This window comes from Eubalaena glacialis, chromosome Y (genome assembly GCF_028564815.1).
Source record: "Eubalaena glacialis isolate mEubGla1 chromosome Y, mEubGla1.1.hap2.+ XY, whole genome shotgun sequence".
In the NCBI taxonomy this organism is placed as follows: Eukaryota; Metazoa; Chordata; class Mammalia; order Artiodactyla; family Balaenidae; genus Eubalaena; species Eubalaena glacialis.
In genome coordinates this window covers 6588480-6606369 of record NC_083737.1, presented here as the reverse complement: position 1 = coordinate 6606369, position 17890 = coordinate 6588480, and the positions used below count along the sequence as shown (strand labels likewise).

General features: G+C 55.3%; 1 protein-coding gene across 2 annotated transcripts; it reads left to right on the top strand.

The window, feature by feature from the left end:
* The first annotated feature begins 344 nt into the window (after positions 1–344).
* On the top strand, positions 345–10157 carry LOC133082921 (short stature homeobox protein). Of its 2 annotated transcripts, none has more exons than XM_061179610.1 (5): positions 345–618; positions 4055–4263; positions 8142–8199; positions 8300–8388; positions 9912–10157. In XM_061179610.1, exons 1-5 carry the CDS (start codon positions 345–347, stop codon positions 10155–10157), a joined length of 876 nt encoding a protein of 291 aa, XP_061035593.1. The 2 variants fall into 2 exon arrangements, with proteins under 2 accessions (XP_061035593.1, XP_061035592.1); XM_061179609.1 differs by having other exon boundaries at positions 8300–8402; positions 9878–10157.
* The last annotated feature ends 7733 nt before the right edge of the window (positions 10158–17890 follow it).

The window sequence follows — 17890 nt, the reverse complement described above, 5'->3', positions numbered from 1 at the left end:
CAAAAACTTGATCTTTACCTCTCCACACCAAGGTGCACAGACGCCAAACAGTGATGAAATGCAAAGAAAGCCAATTGCCGGACTGGAGGTGGGGGAGAGATAGCGTCTCTGCGTGCGCCCGCCGCCGAGCCGGCAGCTGTAATTGCTGCAGACAGGGAGCGTTGGGGGTTGGGCGGAGGTAGCCGTGTATAAATAGTGAGATCTCAAATTGAAAGGCATAAATAACAGCAGGAGAGATCTACCCTCGCACGGACAGTCGTCTCCGCGCGGGAGGCGTGCGGACCACAGCCCGGCTCCCAGCCAGCCCCGCCGAGCCCCGCGGACCCCCGCAGCCCCCGGCCACCATGGAGGAGCTCACGGCTTTTGTATCCAAATCTTTTGACCAGAAGAGCAAAGAGAGCGGCGGCGGCGGCGGCGGCGGAGGCAAGAAGGACTCGATCACTTACAGGGAAGTTTTGGAGAGCGGACTGGCGCGCTCCCGGGAGCTGGGGGTCTCGGAATCCAACCTCCAGGACATAACGGAGGGCAGCGGCCACTGTCCGGTGCATCTCTTTAAGGACCACGCGGACCACGACAAGGACAAACTGAAAGAGTTCGGTTCGGGGAGGGCTGCCGAAGGTAAGCTCTCCGGACGCCGGCCCCGGGCCCCTCCCGGGGACGGCGTCTCCCCGCCACCGAGCCTGGCCGCCTGCCCCTCGCTCCGCGCGCGCACAGGCCCCGGGGGCTGCGGTTCGCTCTCCGTTCGACCCCAAACGCTGAATGTGCAGCCACGGCTCGGACGCAAAGGCCCCGGCAATCCATCGCCAGCCTTTTTCGTAAGAAAGAAACCAAACGGGGGAGGGGAGGATTCGGCTGGAGAAGCGAGGAAGCAGGGAAGGAGAGAGGCAGAGGCGCCGAGGGTGGGCAGGGGCTGGGGCCGCGCGCTGCCGGAGCATCGCTTCCCCGGGCGTTGGCACTGGGCTCCGCAGCGGGAACTTTACCGCGTTAGGGGGGAGTCCGGGTGTATGGGCTTGAAAACCCAGGTCGGCTGGAGGGCTGCTGGCTGCTTGCGTCTCTGCCTGCCGGTCTGTCTTACGTTCGCGTCCACGCCCGCAGAGAGATCAACACACGTCTCTCCAAGCGCCCATCGCCTGCCGGCTTCCCGAGCTCGAAATGGGCCGCGTTGAGGGCTGCGCTGGCCGGCAGTCGGGGAGGCAACGCGTTCCGTCGCCTCTTCGCCCTCCTGCGCCTCTCCGCGTGGTTTCCTCTCAGGGAAAACTTTCCCCTTGAACCTTGGGGCTGGATCTTGGCTGACGCGGGCCTGTAGATTAAAACCAGCCGCGTGCCCGCAGGTGGTCAGGGTCTACAAGGGGCAGAAGGGCCCGGGGAGGCTCGTGGCCCCGCGCACGCAGCCGCCCTACCCCAGGCTGTCTGGGCGCAGCTGGCCCTGTTGCAGGCCGGCTGCGTTCTGGGCCTCCTTCCGGCTGCTTTCCCCCCCGAAATCTCCGCGGCGTTTTGCGCTGTTGTTGAACGCGGGGGGTGGGAAAAAACATGTTTACAAGGGTTCTCCCAGCTGGACAGCGGTGGTCCCAACCGGGGGGAATCTCTGTACAAACAGGGCAACCAGCAGCTATAAATCAGAGGAATAAAATTGGCTGGATTTCTCAGGGGGCAGCGTTTTTAAGTATATGGAGGTCTATTTCTCACTACAAAGCAAGGAAATACAGAAGCTTGCCATGTGGCTCCCTGGTCCTGTTTCATTCTCTGTCCGTGTTGAGACGGGTCACGACCAGAGAGTGGGGACCCCATGCCTCCTGCTCTTGTGGCCCTTGCACTTTGGTGGCAGAGTCCAGGTGTGCTGACCTTGAAGCCCAGTGGATGACCCAGACAGCTTTCGGAGACCTTGACCTTGTGGAAGCAAGAAGCTGGCAGAGGCTTAGGAATAAGCCCCTGGCTTCTGAGAGCCCAGGCAGCCTGAGCCTGGCCTGCCATATCTCGGGGTTCACCCCTTGGCGAGGCCTCACGCACCTGGCTTTATGATTCCTACAAAGAGTTTGCTCTGATGGAGACACGGCTGTCTGTCGGCTGTGCACTTGTCAGGGCCGACATTTAATTTACAGCACCCGGCGGGCGGCTGACCTCCCGGCCTCCTGACAGCTTCCTCCATCCGCCTTAGAGGCTGAGTCCCCTCTTCTGTCTGTCTCCTCTCAGCCTGGACAGCCAAGGCAGGGGGACCCTGCAAAAAGGCCCGTGGAAGGAGAGCAGAGTACAATCGAGGCCTTTTTCGAAGGAGAGAGGAAAATAAAAGACAAGGCTGGAAGTACAGGCAGCAGGAAGGGGTGAGGAAAACCCCAGCTGCACCTTCTCCCTTTGCCTGGGTGTGCAGACCCCTGGCCGAATTTGCAGGACGGGAGCAAAAGGGAGAGGTGGGAGCTGCTTGGGCTTCGGAGGAAGCCAGAGGCCTTGGGCGCCTGAGCCGCGGATCCCGCTGAGCCGGGCACGGCGGCCTGTGGGTTCTGCACAGCCTCCCGTGGGTTCTGGAGGACTCTGAAGGCCGGCTCCTCATCTGGGGTCGATCCCTGGGGTTCAGACGTAAGAGACCTGAAGGAGGAAGCAGAGTTGGGGCCGCCTCCGGGAAAGGATTTCCCGTTGGGGAGACATAAGGTGTTCTTGGAAATGCATCCCTTTCAGGAGGTGAGAGAGACTTTACGATCCGAGGTGGGATTGAGTGTCCAGTGCTCAGAAGTCTTGAGGAGAGGCTTTTAGGCAGACTCAGGACTTGGGCTCTGGTGTCCAGCTTAGGGACCCCAGTGGGGGTGGGGGGTGGGAACTGGGTGCCTGGATCTTTCCCTGGTTCCGCAGAGGATCTGGGTCTTCGCCCTTCGCAAGTTTCTGGGCTTACTGCTAAGAGGCTTCTCAGAACGGGTGGAACCCCAGACTCCTTGGATAGAGCGTCCTGAAAGCCGCCCTCTTCTCCTTGACACAGAGGGGACATCTAATGAGGGCATGGGGGTCCTCTTTGCCTGCACCCAGCAGGCCCTATGATCGGAGAAAAAGCACAAGAAAATGCAAGGGGTGCTGAAATGCAGCTTCCACCAACTGTGCAACCGGGGGCCAACTTTTATTTTAAATCCCTGAGCTTGGTGAGGGGCTGTATTTCCTAGCGGTGGGAAGGAGAGGTGTCTGGGTTAGAATCTCCTAAATCCTGAGCTTTCTGCCTGATACCCTGCCTGCTCCCCCAGCAAATATAGCTGCTCTCATAATGTTTGGACCTAACAAAGTGTCACTCTTGGCGTCCTGATGGGCAGTGAGAATGTGTGTCCAAGAGAAGAGGGACAAAACCGTAAGTCAAGGGACTGTGCTCTCGGGTGCAACCCAAGCGCCTCGGGATGCGGGCCTTAAGATACGGCTGCGCTTTCTTGGTCAGAAGGAGGTGAGCTCGGGCGAGCGCCCGCCTCCACGGCGTCCTGAGGGAGGCTCTGGCCCGGCTGGCGGCTGGCACGGCCCCGGTCCTGCTGCGCTGCAGGCGGGAGCGGCGGCTCTCGGGGGCCTGGACCCCAGCCTGGCCCGGGCTCTCCCTGCGCTCTTTGCGGGCGCCCCGCCAGGGACCCGACACTTGGGCGATTCTGCCTAAGCTTCTTTGACTTAATAATATTTAACACTCCATTCCCCTTCAAAAAAAAAAAAAAAAAAAAGAGAGAGAGAGAGAGAAGGTTAGGCTATGTCAATATGTCAACAGAGGCGAAGTGGATAATTGAGGGAACTATTCAGAGATTAGGCCAAGAAACACCGCGGCGCCGGGGCTCGAGTTATTACAAAAGAGCGCGTCTTGCCCTGCAGTTTGCTTTATCGACTTGACGCCGCTTTGCGTCAGGGCGCGTTTGCCACCGAGGCCCCTCCACCGCGAGCACACACAGGCTTTCACCACGTCGCGCCCAAGCGTCCCCGCGCGGGGCCCTGTCCCTGGCGCGCAGGATCCGCGGGCCGGGCCGGGGGAGGCGGGAGCCGACGGAGGGGCTCGTGGCGGCCCGGGCCGGGGGGTGGGCTCAGCGCTGTGCCCTCGGCCCGCCCGCAGGCATTTACGATTGCAAGGAGAAGCGCGAGGACGTGAAGTCGGAGGACGAGGACGGACAGACGAAGCTGAAGCAGCGGCGCAGCCGCACCAACTTCACGCTGGAGCAGCTCAGCGAGCTGGAGCGGCTCTTCGACGAGACTCACTACCCCGACGCCTTCATGCGGGAGGAGCTCAGCCAGCGCCTGGGGCTCTCCGAGGCGCGCGTGCAGGTGAGAGCGCGGGCCCAGCCCCGGCGCCCGCTCCCCGGGCGGGCCCGGAACGCGCCCCCTCGGCCGGGCCGCCGGGCCCTTCCGGGAGCGCAGGGACCCTGGGTTGGGGGTGGGGGCTGGAGCCGGGCTTTCGGAGGCGCCCCGGGGCCTCGCGGGTCAGGGCTCCTGCGCCCGGCCTGGCTGGCTCGCCCTGCGCCTCGAGCTCATCGGGAATGTTCTCTTCTTCCCACTGGTTCGCCTCTCCTCCCCCCGCCCCCCCCCCCCGCCGTCGCCAAAGTCTTACCCGCTCCTCTGCAGCCCCCTCCCTCCGCTGCAGGGAACAGAGATGGGAAGAGGAGGCGCGTGGGCGTCTTGAGGATTGCGGCTCCGGCCCGCGCGGTGCCGGATTAGCCCGGGCGCGGGGCAGGGGGGCGCGGGGGCGGGGACCGGACGCGTGAGGTCGTGGTGCCCCATCTGGCGAGCCGCCGTCGGCGGGGGCCGTGGGTGTTCGCCGCACGTGCGCGGGGGGGGGGGGGCGGGGGAGGCGCTCCTGGTTCGCTTTGCTCCGGCTTTGTAAACGTTTGCGTTAAATGCATTCATTTATTTACTGGGGGGTGGGCAGCAAAGATTCGCTTCCAGATCGCCTCCTCCGGGTACCGCAGACTCACCCCCCCCCGCCCCCCGTCCCCGCCACCGGGAGGTCGGGCCTGCATGTTCTGCTGGGCTTTCCGTGGGTTTTGACGGTTCTGGGCAGGACAGCAGCGCCGGGGAGAGAAGGAAAAGGGGTCAGGGTCCCTGGGCTCTGGGGACCGGTTATTTACATAAATGGAATTAATACTGCCAATGGGGGGAGGGAACCATGTAAAGCCAGGGCTTTGAAAGAACGGGTTTCTTATTGGTATAGGGTCAGCATTTCAAACACAACTTCACCCGGATTGTATTGAAGAAACGAAAACACAGAAAGCGTTTATAGAGGGTGTTTTACAAAAATCTTTAATTTGTAAAAAAAAAAAAAAAAAGGTGTTTGCACCCTCATGCCTTCCATCTTTCCCCGTCGCTGAGGTGAAAAGGGCTGCTTAAGGTGAAATGCAACAGTCCCCGAGTCTGTCCAGAATTCCGTGCAGCCGCAGGGGTTCCCAGGACCATTCCGCATCGCTGGGACCACGGGCGGAGTAGCTCTGGGGACCCTCTCCCCAAACGAATCTGTCCGGGCATCTGTGGCCTCGCAAGGGGTGGGGGAGGGCGGGGGAGACTGGCCACCTTTCTCTGGAAAGATGGATGGGGCTGCACCATATAAATTAATGAAAAGATTAAACTTTTGCTGAAGGGGACATCAACTTTTATGTCATTTCACAGCCTTTCTGCCTGAGATCTGTAATATCTCCCAGGCCTTGATGTACTGTTTCTATAAAAATAAATTACTTGTAATTTAATTCCACACTATTTCTTTCAGTAGTCTATTACTGAATAGCGCCTTAGCAGGAGAGACCGAGTTGGCAGAAAATTGGTTCTTGGTTGGCTGCAGATCTTGAGAAAAGCCCTAAAATGAAGCGGGGAGGGTGGTAGTAGAAAACGAAAGCCTATCGATCCAGAGGTGAATTAAACTTTAACGATTGTAAATAATAATAAAAATAAACATGGGAAGAGAAAAAAGAAATAATTTCCTATTGGCCACAGGGAAAAGAATCGTATAATAAAGAGAAGGCAGAAAGTGCTCATAAAAACCAGTTAGTTAAAACACGTACCCCGCTGTGCAGAAGTGGGGGGATGCTGGGGAGACACCAAAAGGAAGAGACGAAAATGCACTATATTTTAATCCTGTCTGTGACCTGTTTGGTAATCCTTTTCGGTACAGCCTGTCCTGTGTTGTTAGAGGATAGAGTTTCAATTTAGAGTGGAAATTTGCTGTAAATAAATTGAGCATCCTTTGGAAGCTGGTCCTTATTAACCTTTTATTTTTAGTGTTGTACTGGAAACTCATATCACCCAGCTGTCAGGGTTATAATCGAAAGTTATGAGACCATGGTGAGGAGCGGCGGTAATTTAATTACAACAAATATCTTCGGGTTTATGGTGCAGAGCTAAATTAAATGTCATTATTCACTGTCTGTAATGGAAATCAAAAGGAAATCAGATTACAGCATTTGTGAGAGAAATCAGTGACTGGTCCTTAATGAAGAAATAACTGTCTAAACCACTGTACTGTGCTTTACTTAGCATATTCAGGACTAATTGGAATTGATCGTGAATCACCCCAAGACTGATTTATTATCGCCAAACGCAGCAGCTAATTCATCACTTTTATTCTCCATAATCTTTTTTTTTTTTTTTTTTCTTTCCCCCGCTGAAGGGAAAGTGAGCTTGCTTTCTAGATTTAAATAGGAGTCTGTTTTTGAAAAACGCCCTTCCAGGGGGAGCAGAATTTGCGCGTCTGGCTCTGCTCTCCTGAGGACGGGTACCGGACCCCAAGGAGAAAGAGGCACCCAGGAAGGGTCCGAAAGGGAAAGGAGTCCCGTCCCAGCCGATGGGGTGGGGGGGAGAGTCGCGGCGGGATGTGGGAGAAGGAAAGTGAGTGCAGGCTTTGGAAATGGAGTAAAGATTTGTGAATCTCAGCATGCAAGGGGCACTTTTTGTTTTGGAAATACTTTTCGGGGGAACAACACCAAAGTTTGCCAGGTTCCCTAGAGCCTGGCGGGGTGAGGTTTCCAACGTTGTGGAAAGCCAATTCCAACAGGCGGGCCCATGGCTCAGCCTTGGATAGAAAACTGCCCCTGAAGAGGCTGGGATGGAAAAGTTCAGCTTTTCCTAGGCTCCCGGGTGCTTGCAGCCTCTGCGGGAGCTGAGGTTTCCAGGCAGGGTGGGAGTAGGGAGTGGCCCCAGGCCCTGGGCTTGGAACGACGCAGGGTCCCCGAGCTACCCAGGCGTAGTGTAGCGTGGCCGAGGGGAAGGCTTTCTTTGTGCTAATTATCCTGCACGGTCAGTGACTGCCATCGTGGCAACAGGGTGAGTGAGTGTGAAGGGAAAGTTTTGGAGAAAGCCAGGTAGGAAAAATTAAGTGCCTAAGAACACAGAGGGAGGGGACTTCCAGATTCCATGAGCGACAGACCAAGGGCCAGGACCAGGGCTGTTTGGAGGAGCGGGGAGGATGAGAATGGGGAGCGCTGGAGGGGGGGGCATTTCGGGGATGCCAGGCCTGCGAAGCTAGCCGGGCTGGGCAGGGTGCCAACACCTTTCCCTCCCTGCCTCATCTCTCGATAGGGCGCCGCAGGAATTAGATGTCCTTAGGGAGGCCAAGTGCCTGCAGTGCAGAGCCTGCGTTTTTGGGGTGCCTATGGTTTTTAGGGATCAAGGACGTTCATGACTCTGTAATATTAACTGGGATCCCCCAGGCTTCCATGGAGGGCATGGAGGTCATGGAAGTTTCTGGACTCAGGGTGTCTGAGCGTGATTGGGGAGGGGCCTGGATTTGGAGATGTGTATCCACCTGTGCGCCCCCCCCCATTCCTGGCGGGCGGGTGGGTGGGTGGGGGCTAAGGTGGAACGTCGGGGTGGAAGGTCACGTTGGACCAGTGCGTGGCAGGGTGGAGGGGGGAATGTCCACACAGAACGATGGAAAGTTCTCCGCGCCATCCGAGGACCCACTTCCTCACTGTCAATGTTTGGATGCTGACACTCTGGTCTCACTTAGGTGAGGACTGTTCCCAGCTCCAGGTAGCCAGTTACGCGGGGCTGGGGTGGGAGGCGGTGAGGATGAAGGCCGGAGGGACGGCAGGCAGCTTTCTGCGGACAGAAACCCCAAGCGCCTTGCGCGCTGTCCGGCGTTGGGAAAGGAGGCCTCGCTGACGCTCGCCAAGGCCTGGCCGGCTCAGGGGGGTGCACGTCTGTCCGCTCATTCCCAGGTTTGGTTCCAGAACCGGAGAGCCAAGTGCCGCAAGCAAGAGAACCAGATGCATAAAGGTGGGTGCGAGGGGCCGGGCGTGGAGGCAGGGGCGGTGGGGAGACCCGCCAGGCGCTGGGAGCAGCGCGCGGGGTTCACGCCTCCTGTGTTTCCTCGCAGGCGTTATCCTGGGTACCGCCAGTCACCTGGACGCCTGCAGGGTGGCACCCTACGTGAACATGGGCGCCCTGAGGATGCCTTTCCAACAGGTAGCTCGTTTTTTGTTTTTTTCTTTCTTCCGAACAGAACGGAGAAGGGGCCGTCGCCGCCCGGGCTCCTCCCGTCCCCGCCGAAGAAAAGAGGCCGCTTTCACAAGGGGGACATTTATAAACCCATTGGCACGTGTTAACACCACGCTGAGAATCTCCAAGAGTTACCTTTGGGAGGACTAGGAGAGAAACCCAAACACAGTTTTACAAAAGTCGGAGGGGAAAAATGCCCACCCGCCCGGGAACCACCCACTCGCTCGCCGCCTGTGGGAGGGCGGGGTTTGCTGCCGCTTGGGCATGAGGACCCGTGTCTACACCCAGCCCCCGGCTTCAGCTTGCCCAGGGCCTCGCTGGGGATGTCAGTGCCCCTCCTGGACCTGGGCCTCGACGCCCCCTCCCCCCCCCCCCCGCGCACCTCACAGTGGGGGGCATCCCGCCCAGCTCCTCGCAGAGCAGGGAGGGTCCAGGGCGCTGGGTGCGCTGCGCGGAGGAGGGGGCGGCCAGGGGGTCGGAAGACCGCCTCGGAGACCAGGTGCCCTAAAGTCCTCGCCCCTGCTCTGGACCAGCGTCGGGTGGGTGGAGGGAGCCGCGTGGCAGGAGGCGCCCGGCCCGCGGGGCTAGAGCGCAACGCCCACTCGCCTGCAGGGCTGGGCTGGGGATCCCAGCATGGGGGGTAGGAGTGCCCGCGCTGGTGGGTTGGCGGTGCCCTGGGCAGAGCGAAGGCGTGGCTTCCACATGCAGCACCTTTGCTCCTACGGGCAGGCCTGGGTTTGTAGCTGGACCCGGATTTGCTGAGGGGCACGAGGTCCGGTGGGCCTGGCCCGGCCCGGAGGGTCAGCTACGTGTGACACCATGGAGATGGGGTGAGGGTGGGCTGTTGGCCGCGCGCCCTCAAAGTCACGGCGCCCAAGGCTGGGAGGGCGTCCAGGGCTGCCGTGCGCGGGGCAGAGGTCCGCACCCTGTTCGCTTGGACCCGCACCTCCGCGGCTGGGCCCGTCGTCCACCCCTCAGCACCCCTTCCCCGGGGCAGGTTGGCCCCTCAGCATCACAGAAACAGCTGCCCCGACGACGTGGGGTCAGTCACTAGGTCCTGGTGAAAGTAGGCGGTCGGAGCCTGCAGATTTGGCTGTGCTCCTGGAAGATTCGGGGACTCCAGGTCCCTGGGAAGGCGGGGTGGGGGAAGCCTGAGCCGAAGGCCGGACCCTGAGTCGGGGATGCGTCAAAGAATCAGCCGGGGGTCTGGAGAGGGGGAGGTACCAGCTGTAGACGCTCAGATGCTACAGCATCGGGGATCTGTGCCGACTCCCCGGCTCTGGTTCTGTCCAAAGGGGCCAGTGACCCGGTCGTGGCACTGGGTGTCCCGAGGACAGTGGGTGGTGGTCCCTGGGGCGGGGGAAGGGGCGATGGCTCCCCGGGAGAGGAGACGCCCTCGGGGGGGTCCTCGGGGCGGGCGGGGGGGATCCTCGAGGCGGGAAAGCCCCCCTAGAAGTCGCGTCCTCACCGGGCGGGTTCTGCCTTCGCAGGTCCAGGCACAGCTGCAGCTGGAAGGCGTGGCGCACGCCCACCCGCACCTGCACCCGCACCTGGCGGCGCACGCGCCCTACCTGATGTTCCCGCCGCCGCCCTTCGGGCTGCCCATCGCATCCCTGGCCGAGTCGGCCTCGGCCGCCGCCGTCGTGGCCGCCGCCGCCAAGAGCAGCAGCAAAAACTCCAGCATCGCCGACCTGCGGCTGAAGGCGCGCAAACACGCCGAGGCCTTGGGGCTCTGACCCGCCGCCCGGCCCCCCCGCGCCTGCCCCGGCCCCGCCGCCCCGTCCGCGCCGCGTCCCGCACTCGACCCCTCCGCGCCCCCCGACGGCCGCGCGGACGCCCCGGAGCGAGGGCGCAGCGCCTTCCCCGCCTGGGGCAGCCCCAGGGCCCCTGGCAGGCCTCGGGAGGGGGCGTCCCAGGACCGCAAGACCCCGCCAAAGCCTCGCAGAGACTGTGCGGAAGAGAGGGGAGGTGACCGTCAGACCACCCAAGTCAGCCCTCGAGCACGCCGTCTGTGCGTCCTGGGACCCCGGGGCCACGTGGAGCCCCGCGGCGCTGCGTCCTTCTCCGCTGCCGGCGTTCCCGCCCTGTGCATGCGGCCTCCTACACGCCTTTCCAAGATCTTAAGAGTCTGTCACACAGAAGGATCTGGGGCTGGTCTCCGCTGAAGATGCCAGTGCTTGGATGCTGACAGTTTTATTCACTGCCGTGAACTTAATTTCATCCGAGGAGCTGCAGGACCCGTGTGGATTTCAACATGGACTTCTGCATCCGAGGCAGGGGCCCCGTGCTCTGCTTGCGCGACCGCCCCCCTCCCCTCCGCCTGAAAGGTAGCAATAACGAAACGCAATTGAAGACCTCGCCGAGGTGGTGGTGGTCGTGGGGACCTCAGTGTTTCACGTTGTGACCTTGCTGACTCACCATCTTCATGCACACGTTTGGCCCCAGAGCACCAGATTCAGGATTCCTTGTGCCATAGGACAGGCAACTTTATAACTTTTCCAGTCTTTGATTCCCGAATTGACATTTTTGGCTGTTTTCCAGAATTCAGATGCAAAGGACTTGCACTGGGGACACAGGGGCACGTGGTTTGAAGGTATAATACTGATGCAGCATCCACGCTAGTGACATGCAATTAAGTGCAGTAAAGTGCAATATTGTAAATATTATAGATTTAAAAAAAAAATTAGCTGTGCAGTCTTGACCCGTCAGCTTCGGACTTCGAAGGGCATTACCTCCCCCTGCATGCTGCGGGGCCAGTGCCAAAACGACCGGGGTGGGGAGTGCTTTGGTCTCACAGAAGTGAAGTGTGTGGCTTGGGATGGAGCAGGATGGGGGGGAGGGGTGCCAGGCTGGGAGGGCAGGGGCTGAGTTGTTTCTGGGAAAAGAAGAGCCTGGGGTGCCCCCTCCAGGCAGTGAGTTTTAAGATAATGTTTTCTAAGGGTAGCCAGTTCTAGCTTTTCTTTCATCCTTTTTTTTTTTTTTTCTGTGCATTGGTCCCCTCTCCTCCCCCATCGTGTAAACACCAAATAGCAGCTTGTCTGAACAGCTGGCACAGAATGGGGAAAGTCTCTTGACATGATATAACCAAAGCGTTCAGGGTCCCAAATCGTGCACCTGAGCTTAAGGCAATGTGCTTTGCGTGTGCTGTGTGAGCTTTGGGGGGCAGTGCACCCTTGCTGGGCTTGTCTACCTCGAAAATGAGCATCTCTGGGGTTTTGTGGGGTGGTTTTTTTTTTTTTGCCTTAGTGAACCCAGGCCTGCCCAGGTGGAAGTGGCCATCTAGTTCTCCGAAGTCCAACGGTTCACTCTATTTCCAAAACAGCTTTCCATCTTTCCAGATTTGGTATTGCTGACTGTGTTCCCTTACCCCTGATTTGGGTACATATCTCTAAGAAGAAAAAAAATATTTTCCTTCCGTGTAAGGGAATACATTCTACCTTTGCACTGACCTGAAATGTAGATTCATTTGTATCATCTGAAACTCTTTGAATCAAAAGGTCCCTTCAACATTTTTTTTTTCTAATTTTGAAATTTTTGCAAAGCTCTGAAATGATGGAGAGAGAGACGAGGAAAACACAGTATTTTAAATTTATTTGTGACTCCCCCCCCCCCCGCATGAATGGCATTATGGAATTTGCCTCATATGTGCATTTCTGCTTCTAAACAGCTGTGAATTTTAAAAGGTCCCCTATATAAGCTGAAACTTTGCTTTAAATTTAAAAAAAAATGCATTTCAGATCCACTTCAAATGAGCCGCTTTCATCCTGAAATTTAACGCTGGGCAAACATTGGAGGTGAGATGTATACATCCCTATTTTTTTTTTAAGGTTTACTTTCCATTTTATCTAAACACAGCCCTGTGTCACCAACCCTTCCCCAAGAGAAGACTCTCTCCACGTGAGCAGAAAGGCATGAGATCTGCTCCTGGGAGAAGCTGAAGTTTTAAAGTAGAGCTGCCAGATGTTGGCCAGGGCTGGGAGGCTGGTAGCCCCAAAGGCCTGCTGGATGGCGGTCATCTTTTCCCTGTTTCTGTTTGGCTGGATACGAAAGGCGAGCCAGGTGGATGAGCCCCCCAGAACAGAACAGACTCTGAGCTGTGTGGGGCTCAGTGCTGTCAGAGTAGCTGGCGTGGCTTCTGTCCCTGGAACAAAGTCCAGGGGACGCGCTGCAGGGTGTCCAGGGTGGAGGACATCTCTCGGCCTCCTCTTTCTCCCGGAAATTTCAGGACAGAAGCGAGCTGTCAGCCCGAGGTGTGGTCAGTTTTCCCAGCCCAGATCTGTATCCGCTTTCTCTCTTTTCAGCCGTCGGGAGGGTGTGGGTTGGAGAGGATGCTTTGTGTGGGTCCTGGTCTCCCAGGGAGGGCATCTGGATTTCACTTTTTCCCAACGGCCATGAGGCATTAAATTTATGGGGTGGACGTATTTTAGCTGTTTTTGGTGCTTTCTGCGTAAGACAAGACCCCTTTTCAGAGTCGTTCACGGCACTTCCAAACAGCACGTTTTCGAGGGTGCAGACCAAGAGAGGAGTATCACCTGGAAAGCAAACTGGACGGGTTTCATCAGAGGGCCACTGGATGCGGGGTTTTCGATTGTGAAACCCATGTGAGAGCTGGCAGAGCTGCAGGCTGTGTCTTGCCCACTCGACATGGGGCTGTGTTCTCCAAGATGGGCTCGGCCATGGAACCGGTTGGTTTCCTTTGCTGAGACCTTGGCCAGAGAGGACTTTTAGGATAGGAGCCACCCGGGTTAGCAAAAACTGTGTTCTTCCTCAGCTTGGCTGTCGCTGTTCTATCTCTTTCTTTACAAATTCACCCTTTTCTGCCTTCTGTCATCAGCCTGGGAAGCTTGCAAGTTCATCTCGCAGGGGAAGGTATTGCATTGATTGGGTCTTAGCATCGGATGTAGTTTCAGTGATGAAGCATCTGACTCTCGCGTACTTAGAGAAGCTCTGCGGCTTAGCATGGCTGAGACCTAGAAGGAGGCGCCTTCCAGAGGGAACCGGGGTGTCATTTTTCGGTCGGTTTTGATAGGGTGGCTTTCTTCACGGTGACGGAGGCAGAGTGGGGGCCGGCTGAGGTCCCTGTATAATGTAGCTGCAGACAAAATGAACCACGCTCATGTGTTTCCAACCTTGCTAAGTTGGTCATGCAGGGTGGTTTGGTGTCCCCCACCTGGGAAGCCGGTCCTCAGAGCCTCACATGCCCCCGGGGTGTAGGGACCCCCCCCGCCCATCTTGCTTCCGTCCGAGCTGGGTACCCCATCTGCCCCCTCTGCCTGCAGGCACTTGTGTCCTTGGCCACGAGGTCTGTGCAGTGTGGGGACATCTGGACATTGAAGCGGGAAGCGGCTGTGTCTGAGCTCATGACCACCCCTCTCCGTGCTGGTTACTACCCTAGCCCTCTGCCCCTACCGGTGGGTTTCACTTAAACCTTTTAACGTTTCCCCAAGTACAAGGGGGTCATCCCCCCCCCCCCAGCCCGCTCCTACCCAGCGTTGTCACTGAGTCCCAGGATAGCCAATAAGCTGACTTCAATGACAAACATATTTGAGGCACTTTGCTCCTTTTCCCCCCCAAGTTTGGGAGGTTGGGATGGCAGAGGGCTTTTCCGTGGACACGCTCGACATTTAAAAAGAAAAAAAAAAAAAAACTGGTGCCTAATTTATTAAAAATTAGCTTAGGAATATGCGGATTTTTCAATACACGTGAACACGATGCAATTTATAAATGTTTTATTGAAATTTGATATTTAACGAGAAATCAGTTGAGGAATGTAGAATAATATCAAGTTTCAAAGCTATTAAACGCGCTATTTATTGAAAGGCGATGGTTTCACAAAGCCAGCCCCGTTGTACGTACATAGAGGTCCCATCCAAGAGTGGCAAGGTTTTCTGCTTCCTGATAGTGGTTGTATGTGGATGTGTTATTTATTTTTTTCCCTTTGGTTGAAAGTTCATAAATATGTGCTATTTTAATTATGTTGAGTGTAACTTTGACGTTGCCTTGCCTTTATTTTTATATGTTTTAATCCTGTTGCTTTCTTCACCCCCTTTCTCCCCCGACTTTATAAGCAGTCAGGATGATTTAGGATACAGCGCCTGTGTTTGGGTTATGCATACAAGGTGTGTCTGGACCTACAGACCTTTTCAGGGATCGCTCAAAATGAAAAGAAATCACACAACCCTCTGCTATTGTGGGGAAGAAAAACACGCCGAAGGTTTTTTTGGCCGTGCTCGCAGGCCCCCGACACGCAATGCCCTCAAGTTTAGTTCTAGTTACAAAGTGTATTTTGTCAAACCATATGGTATGAATGTACATCTTGTAAAACGGAGATATAAATAAACTTATAAATATTTGTATTCACGTGTTAAAAAAAAATTTTCACCTCTCCCCAGAGGAGACAGATGGGGAAACAAATCCCAAGTCCACGGTGGCTGAAAGTAGTTTTGTTTGCGGGGCAACGCCCAAGTGTGTGTGTGTGTGTGTGTGTGTGTGTGTGTGTGCATTTCTGGTGGGCGTCTGGCATCCACTTCTGCTCCTATAACCCTCCCTTTGAGGAAGGGTACGTCCCCCCTGAAGGTGGGGAAAGAAAAGAGAAAAAAAAAATCTCCACTTCGAAGCAAGTCTGAATTTGGGGCAGCAAGGGCACTTGTGAAAAGCCCACCTGCTTTGGTCTCCAGTTTAAAATTTTCCCTTTTGTTTGATTTCTTTTGGAACCATGTGTGGGTTCTCCAAAAGGGTGTTGCAGTGATGGTGGAGTCCTTTTGGAAAAAAAAAAAAGAATAAATGGAAAAAAAATCAACTTTTAAAAACGAGACCTTTTTTGGCCTCTGCTTTTTATCTCCTTCTGGAAAGGAAAGTTAATGACCTGATGTCGCCATTCTCTGATGGCTTCCCAGCTTCGATAAAAGCCACATATGGGAGGGAAAAAAGGCAGGCAGAGCTGGAGGGGGAGGAAGCCACCTGAGGGCCCAGGGAGGCTGTCTCTGCAGCTGGGGGGCCTATTCATTTGGGGGAGGGTGGCCCCCCTCAGTCACGCATCCATCGCTGCCCCGGTGTGCCGAGGGCAGGTGGATTCTCTCCTGTGGGTTCTGGTGACTCTTGGTCCTAGAAACCTTGTCAGCCAGGGAAGGAGTTTTGAGGACCTTGCTCTCTGATGCTGAGCATCCAACTTGAGATTTCCTTTTCTTTTCTGACTCAGATGCCACTAAAGTGGTCTACGCCCAGAGCTCTTTTCCCCAAGCCTGCTTGTGTCCTGGATGTAGGATACGGGGGGCCCGGGTCACTCAAAACAGGGATGTCCCCAAGGTCCAAGTGACCAGTGGGCAGCCCCAGGATGTGGCCTTGGAGGGGTTTCTGATGGCCATCTCAGGCACTCAGTCCCGGGCCTCCAGAAAGCTCTGTCCTTTTGGGGCCAATGCAGACAACTTTGGTCATCCCGGCCTCCACAAAATGTAATCGGCATGGTTATTTTGCAGTTAAAACAGCCATAAACGTCCAGCTTCGTTCAGCAAATCCATTCATATCGTTTAACATTGTTTGAGATCTTTTCCCTTCTAAGCAGACACTCACTTTGTTGCCAAACGTAACTCATCCGTTTCCAGTAAGAGCAGGTCTAGTCGACTCTGTCTTTAAGACGTTCTTAGCGTATTTGAACCTGAAACGTCAGTCGGCCTGCCCTGAATTTCTTTCTGTTTTGTTTGTTTTTTTGTTTGTTTGTTTTTCCCATGGATTGTGCTGTGGACGATCCTTGGACTCAAACTCAGTTTCATTTTTCTTTTTAAACTATTTTAACTTGCACCCACGGATGCACCTTGGGGAAGCCGGGCCTGGGGGTTTTCGGAGAGCCGTTTCCCATGACCGGTTCTCAGATCCCTAAATTGAACACGAAAGCCCATTTGCTTTGCCTCCTGCAGACGTGTGTTTTCTGTAGCCGGGTACCTGAGGCTTCTGCTGGGGCGTCTGCCTTTCAGAGTCAGTCACAGGAAGCGTGGAGATGGAAGGGAAAACCACAGACTGGCCGGCACACACGTCCCACACACACATGGATGGAGCCCGCCAAAGGGCTCACGGAGCCGTTGTTGGAAAAAAATAAAGTCGTTTTCAATTTCACCAGCGTGTCTGTCTTCCCAGCGAGACGGACGGAGCCCAGACAAGAGATGGGGGTCATCTGCGTCCAATCCCATGGTCCTTTCCCAGTTTTATGGGGTTTTTAAAAAAAATGACTTGATTCCTTTTTGTTGAAACGTTGACATTCTTAGAATAAAGGCAAACATAGAGTGTTGCCAAATCTTACTCGTTTGCACATAAATATTACAGATTTGTTTTGTTTTGTTGCAGTTGATTGAAATTATAAGGCTTTCCTTCTTAGTACCTTTGTTTATGTTGTTTACCTAAAATCATGGAGACTTAGCTTAAAATTCTAAAATGGTCTAGCTTCAGCTACTTCAGCATTTTGGGATAAGATGCCTAGTTCTTTCAGCAGACACGGGGGAGGGAATACAGATGCCATCAGTGGTGTACAGTTCCCTCCTGGACCATCTTATCTCTTGGCATGTGTCCTTGGAGATGTGTGTTACCGTGTGCCCAGGAGACCCAAGGAAGCCGGTTGGAGCCATCCTCCTAGGTTCTTCCTATAAAATAAGAAAGAGCACTAACTCAATCTATCGATGTTTAAATAGCCACAATGTGTTGGCCACATTTAATAAAAATGCACCAGCACAGAAAGACGTGTTGAGAATGGGCTGGAGGGGGAAGAGGAATTGCGGATCAGACACAAGGAAGCAAGTCAAACAGAGGGCAGTAGGAGGATGCACCGATCGGACCCGATCAGACAGGGAGTGTGTTTTCTCCCTGGCGGCGTTAAGTATGCTTCTGACTCATGTCAAGGACAACCAGTCCTGGCAACGCTGGGGTCTCCAGACCCAGCGCATGGTCTTACTTTTGTCCCATATTCTTAAGATCAGGAGGCCCCACGAGGAGCAGAATATGCTTTTATAGGGACTGAGTGAGCAGGTTGCCCTCCATCCTACCAGACCAGGAGGGACGTCTGTGACCTACGAGCCAATTCCTTCCGGAAGCACTGTGAGTTTTCCAAACTGGTCAATTAAAAGGGTGTGGTATGCTTTATCTTCACAACTATTTATGCAATATATATGCTCTAGAGGTTCTGCACTGCAATGCTACAATACAAAGATACCCCAAACAGGCTCTTTCTCCCAATGAATCCTACCCAATTATAATGTAGTCATATGTACAATCCTTCCAAAGAGACAATATACTCATATGTGAAATCCTTCCAAAGAGACAATATATTCATATGTGAAATCCTTCCAAAGAAGCAATATACTCATATGTGAAATCCTTCCAGAGAGACAATATACCCATATATGAAATCCTTCCAAAGAGATAATACACAAGTAAGGCTTTAACGATTGTTGGGGAAAAAAATAGAATATCATGCACACACGCA

Bases quoted from the DNA above. Each gene is read 5' to 3' on its own strand.
- LOC133082921 (XM_061179609.1), top strand. From the start codon at position 345: ATGGAGGAGCTCACGGCTTTTGTATCCAAATCTTTTGACCAGAAGAGC. The intron at 8,200-8,299 runs GTGGGTGCGAGG...GTTTCCTCGCAG, and splicing joins AGAGAACCAGATGCATAAAG to GCGTTATCCTGGGTACCGCC. The intron at 8,403-9,877 runs GTTTTTTTCTTT...CCCCCCTAGAAG, and splicing joins CAACAGGTAGCTCGTTTTTT to TCGCGTCCTCACCGGGCGGG.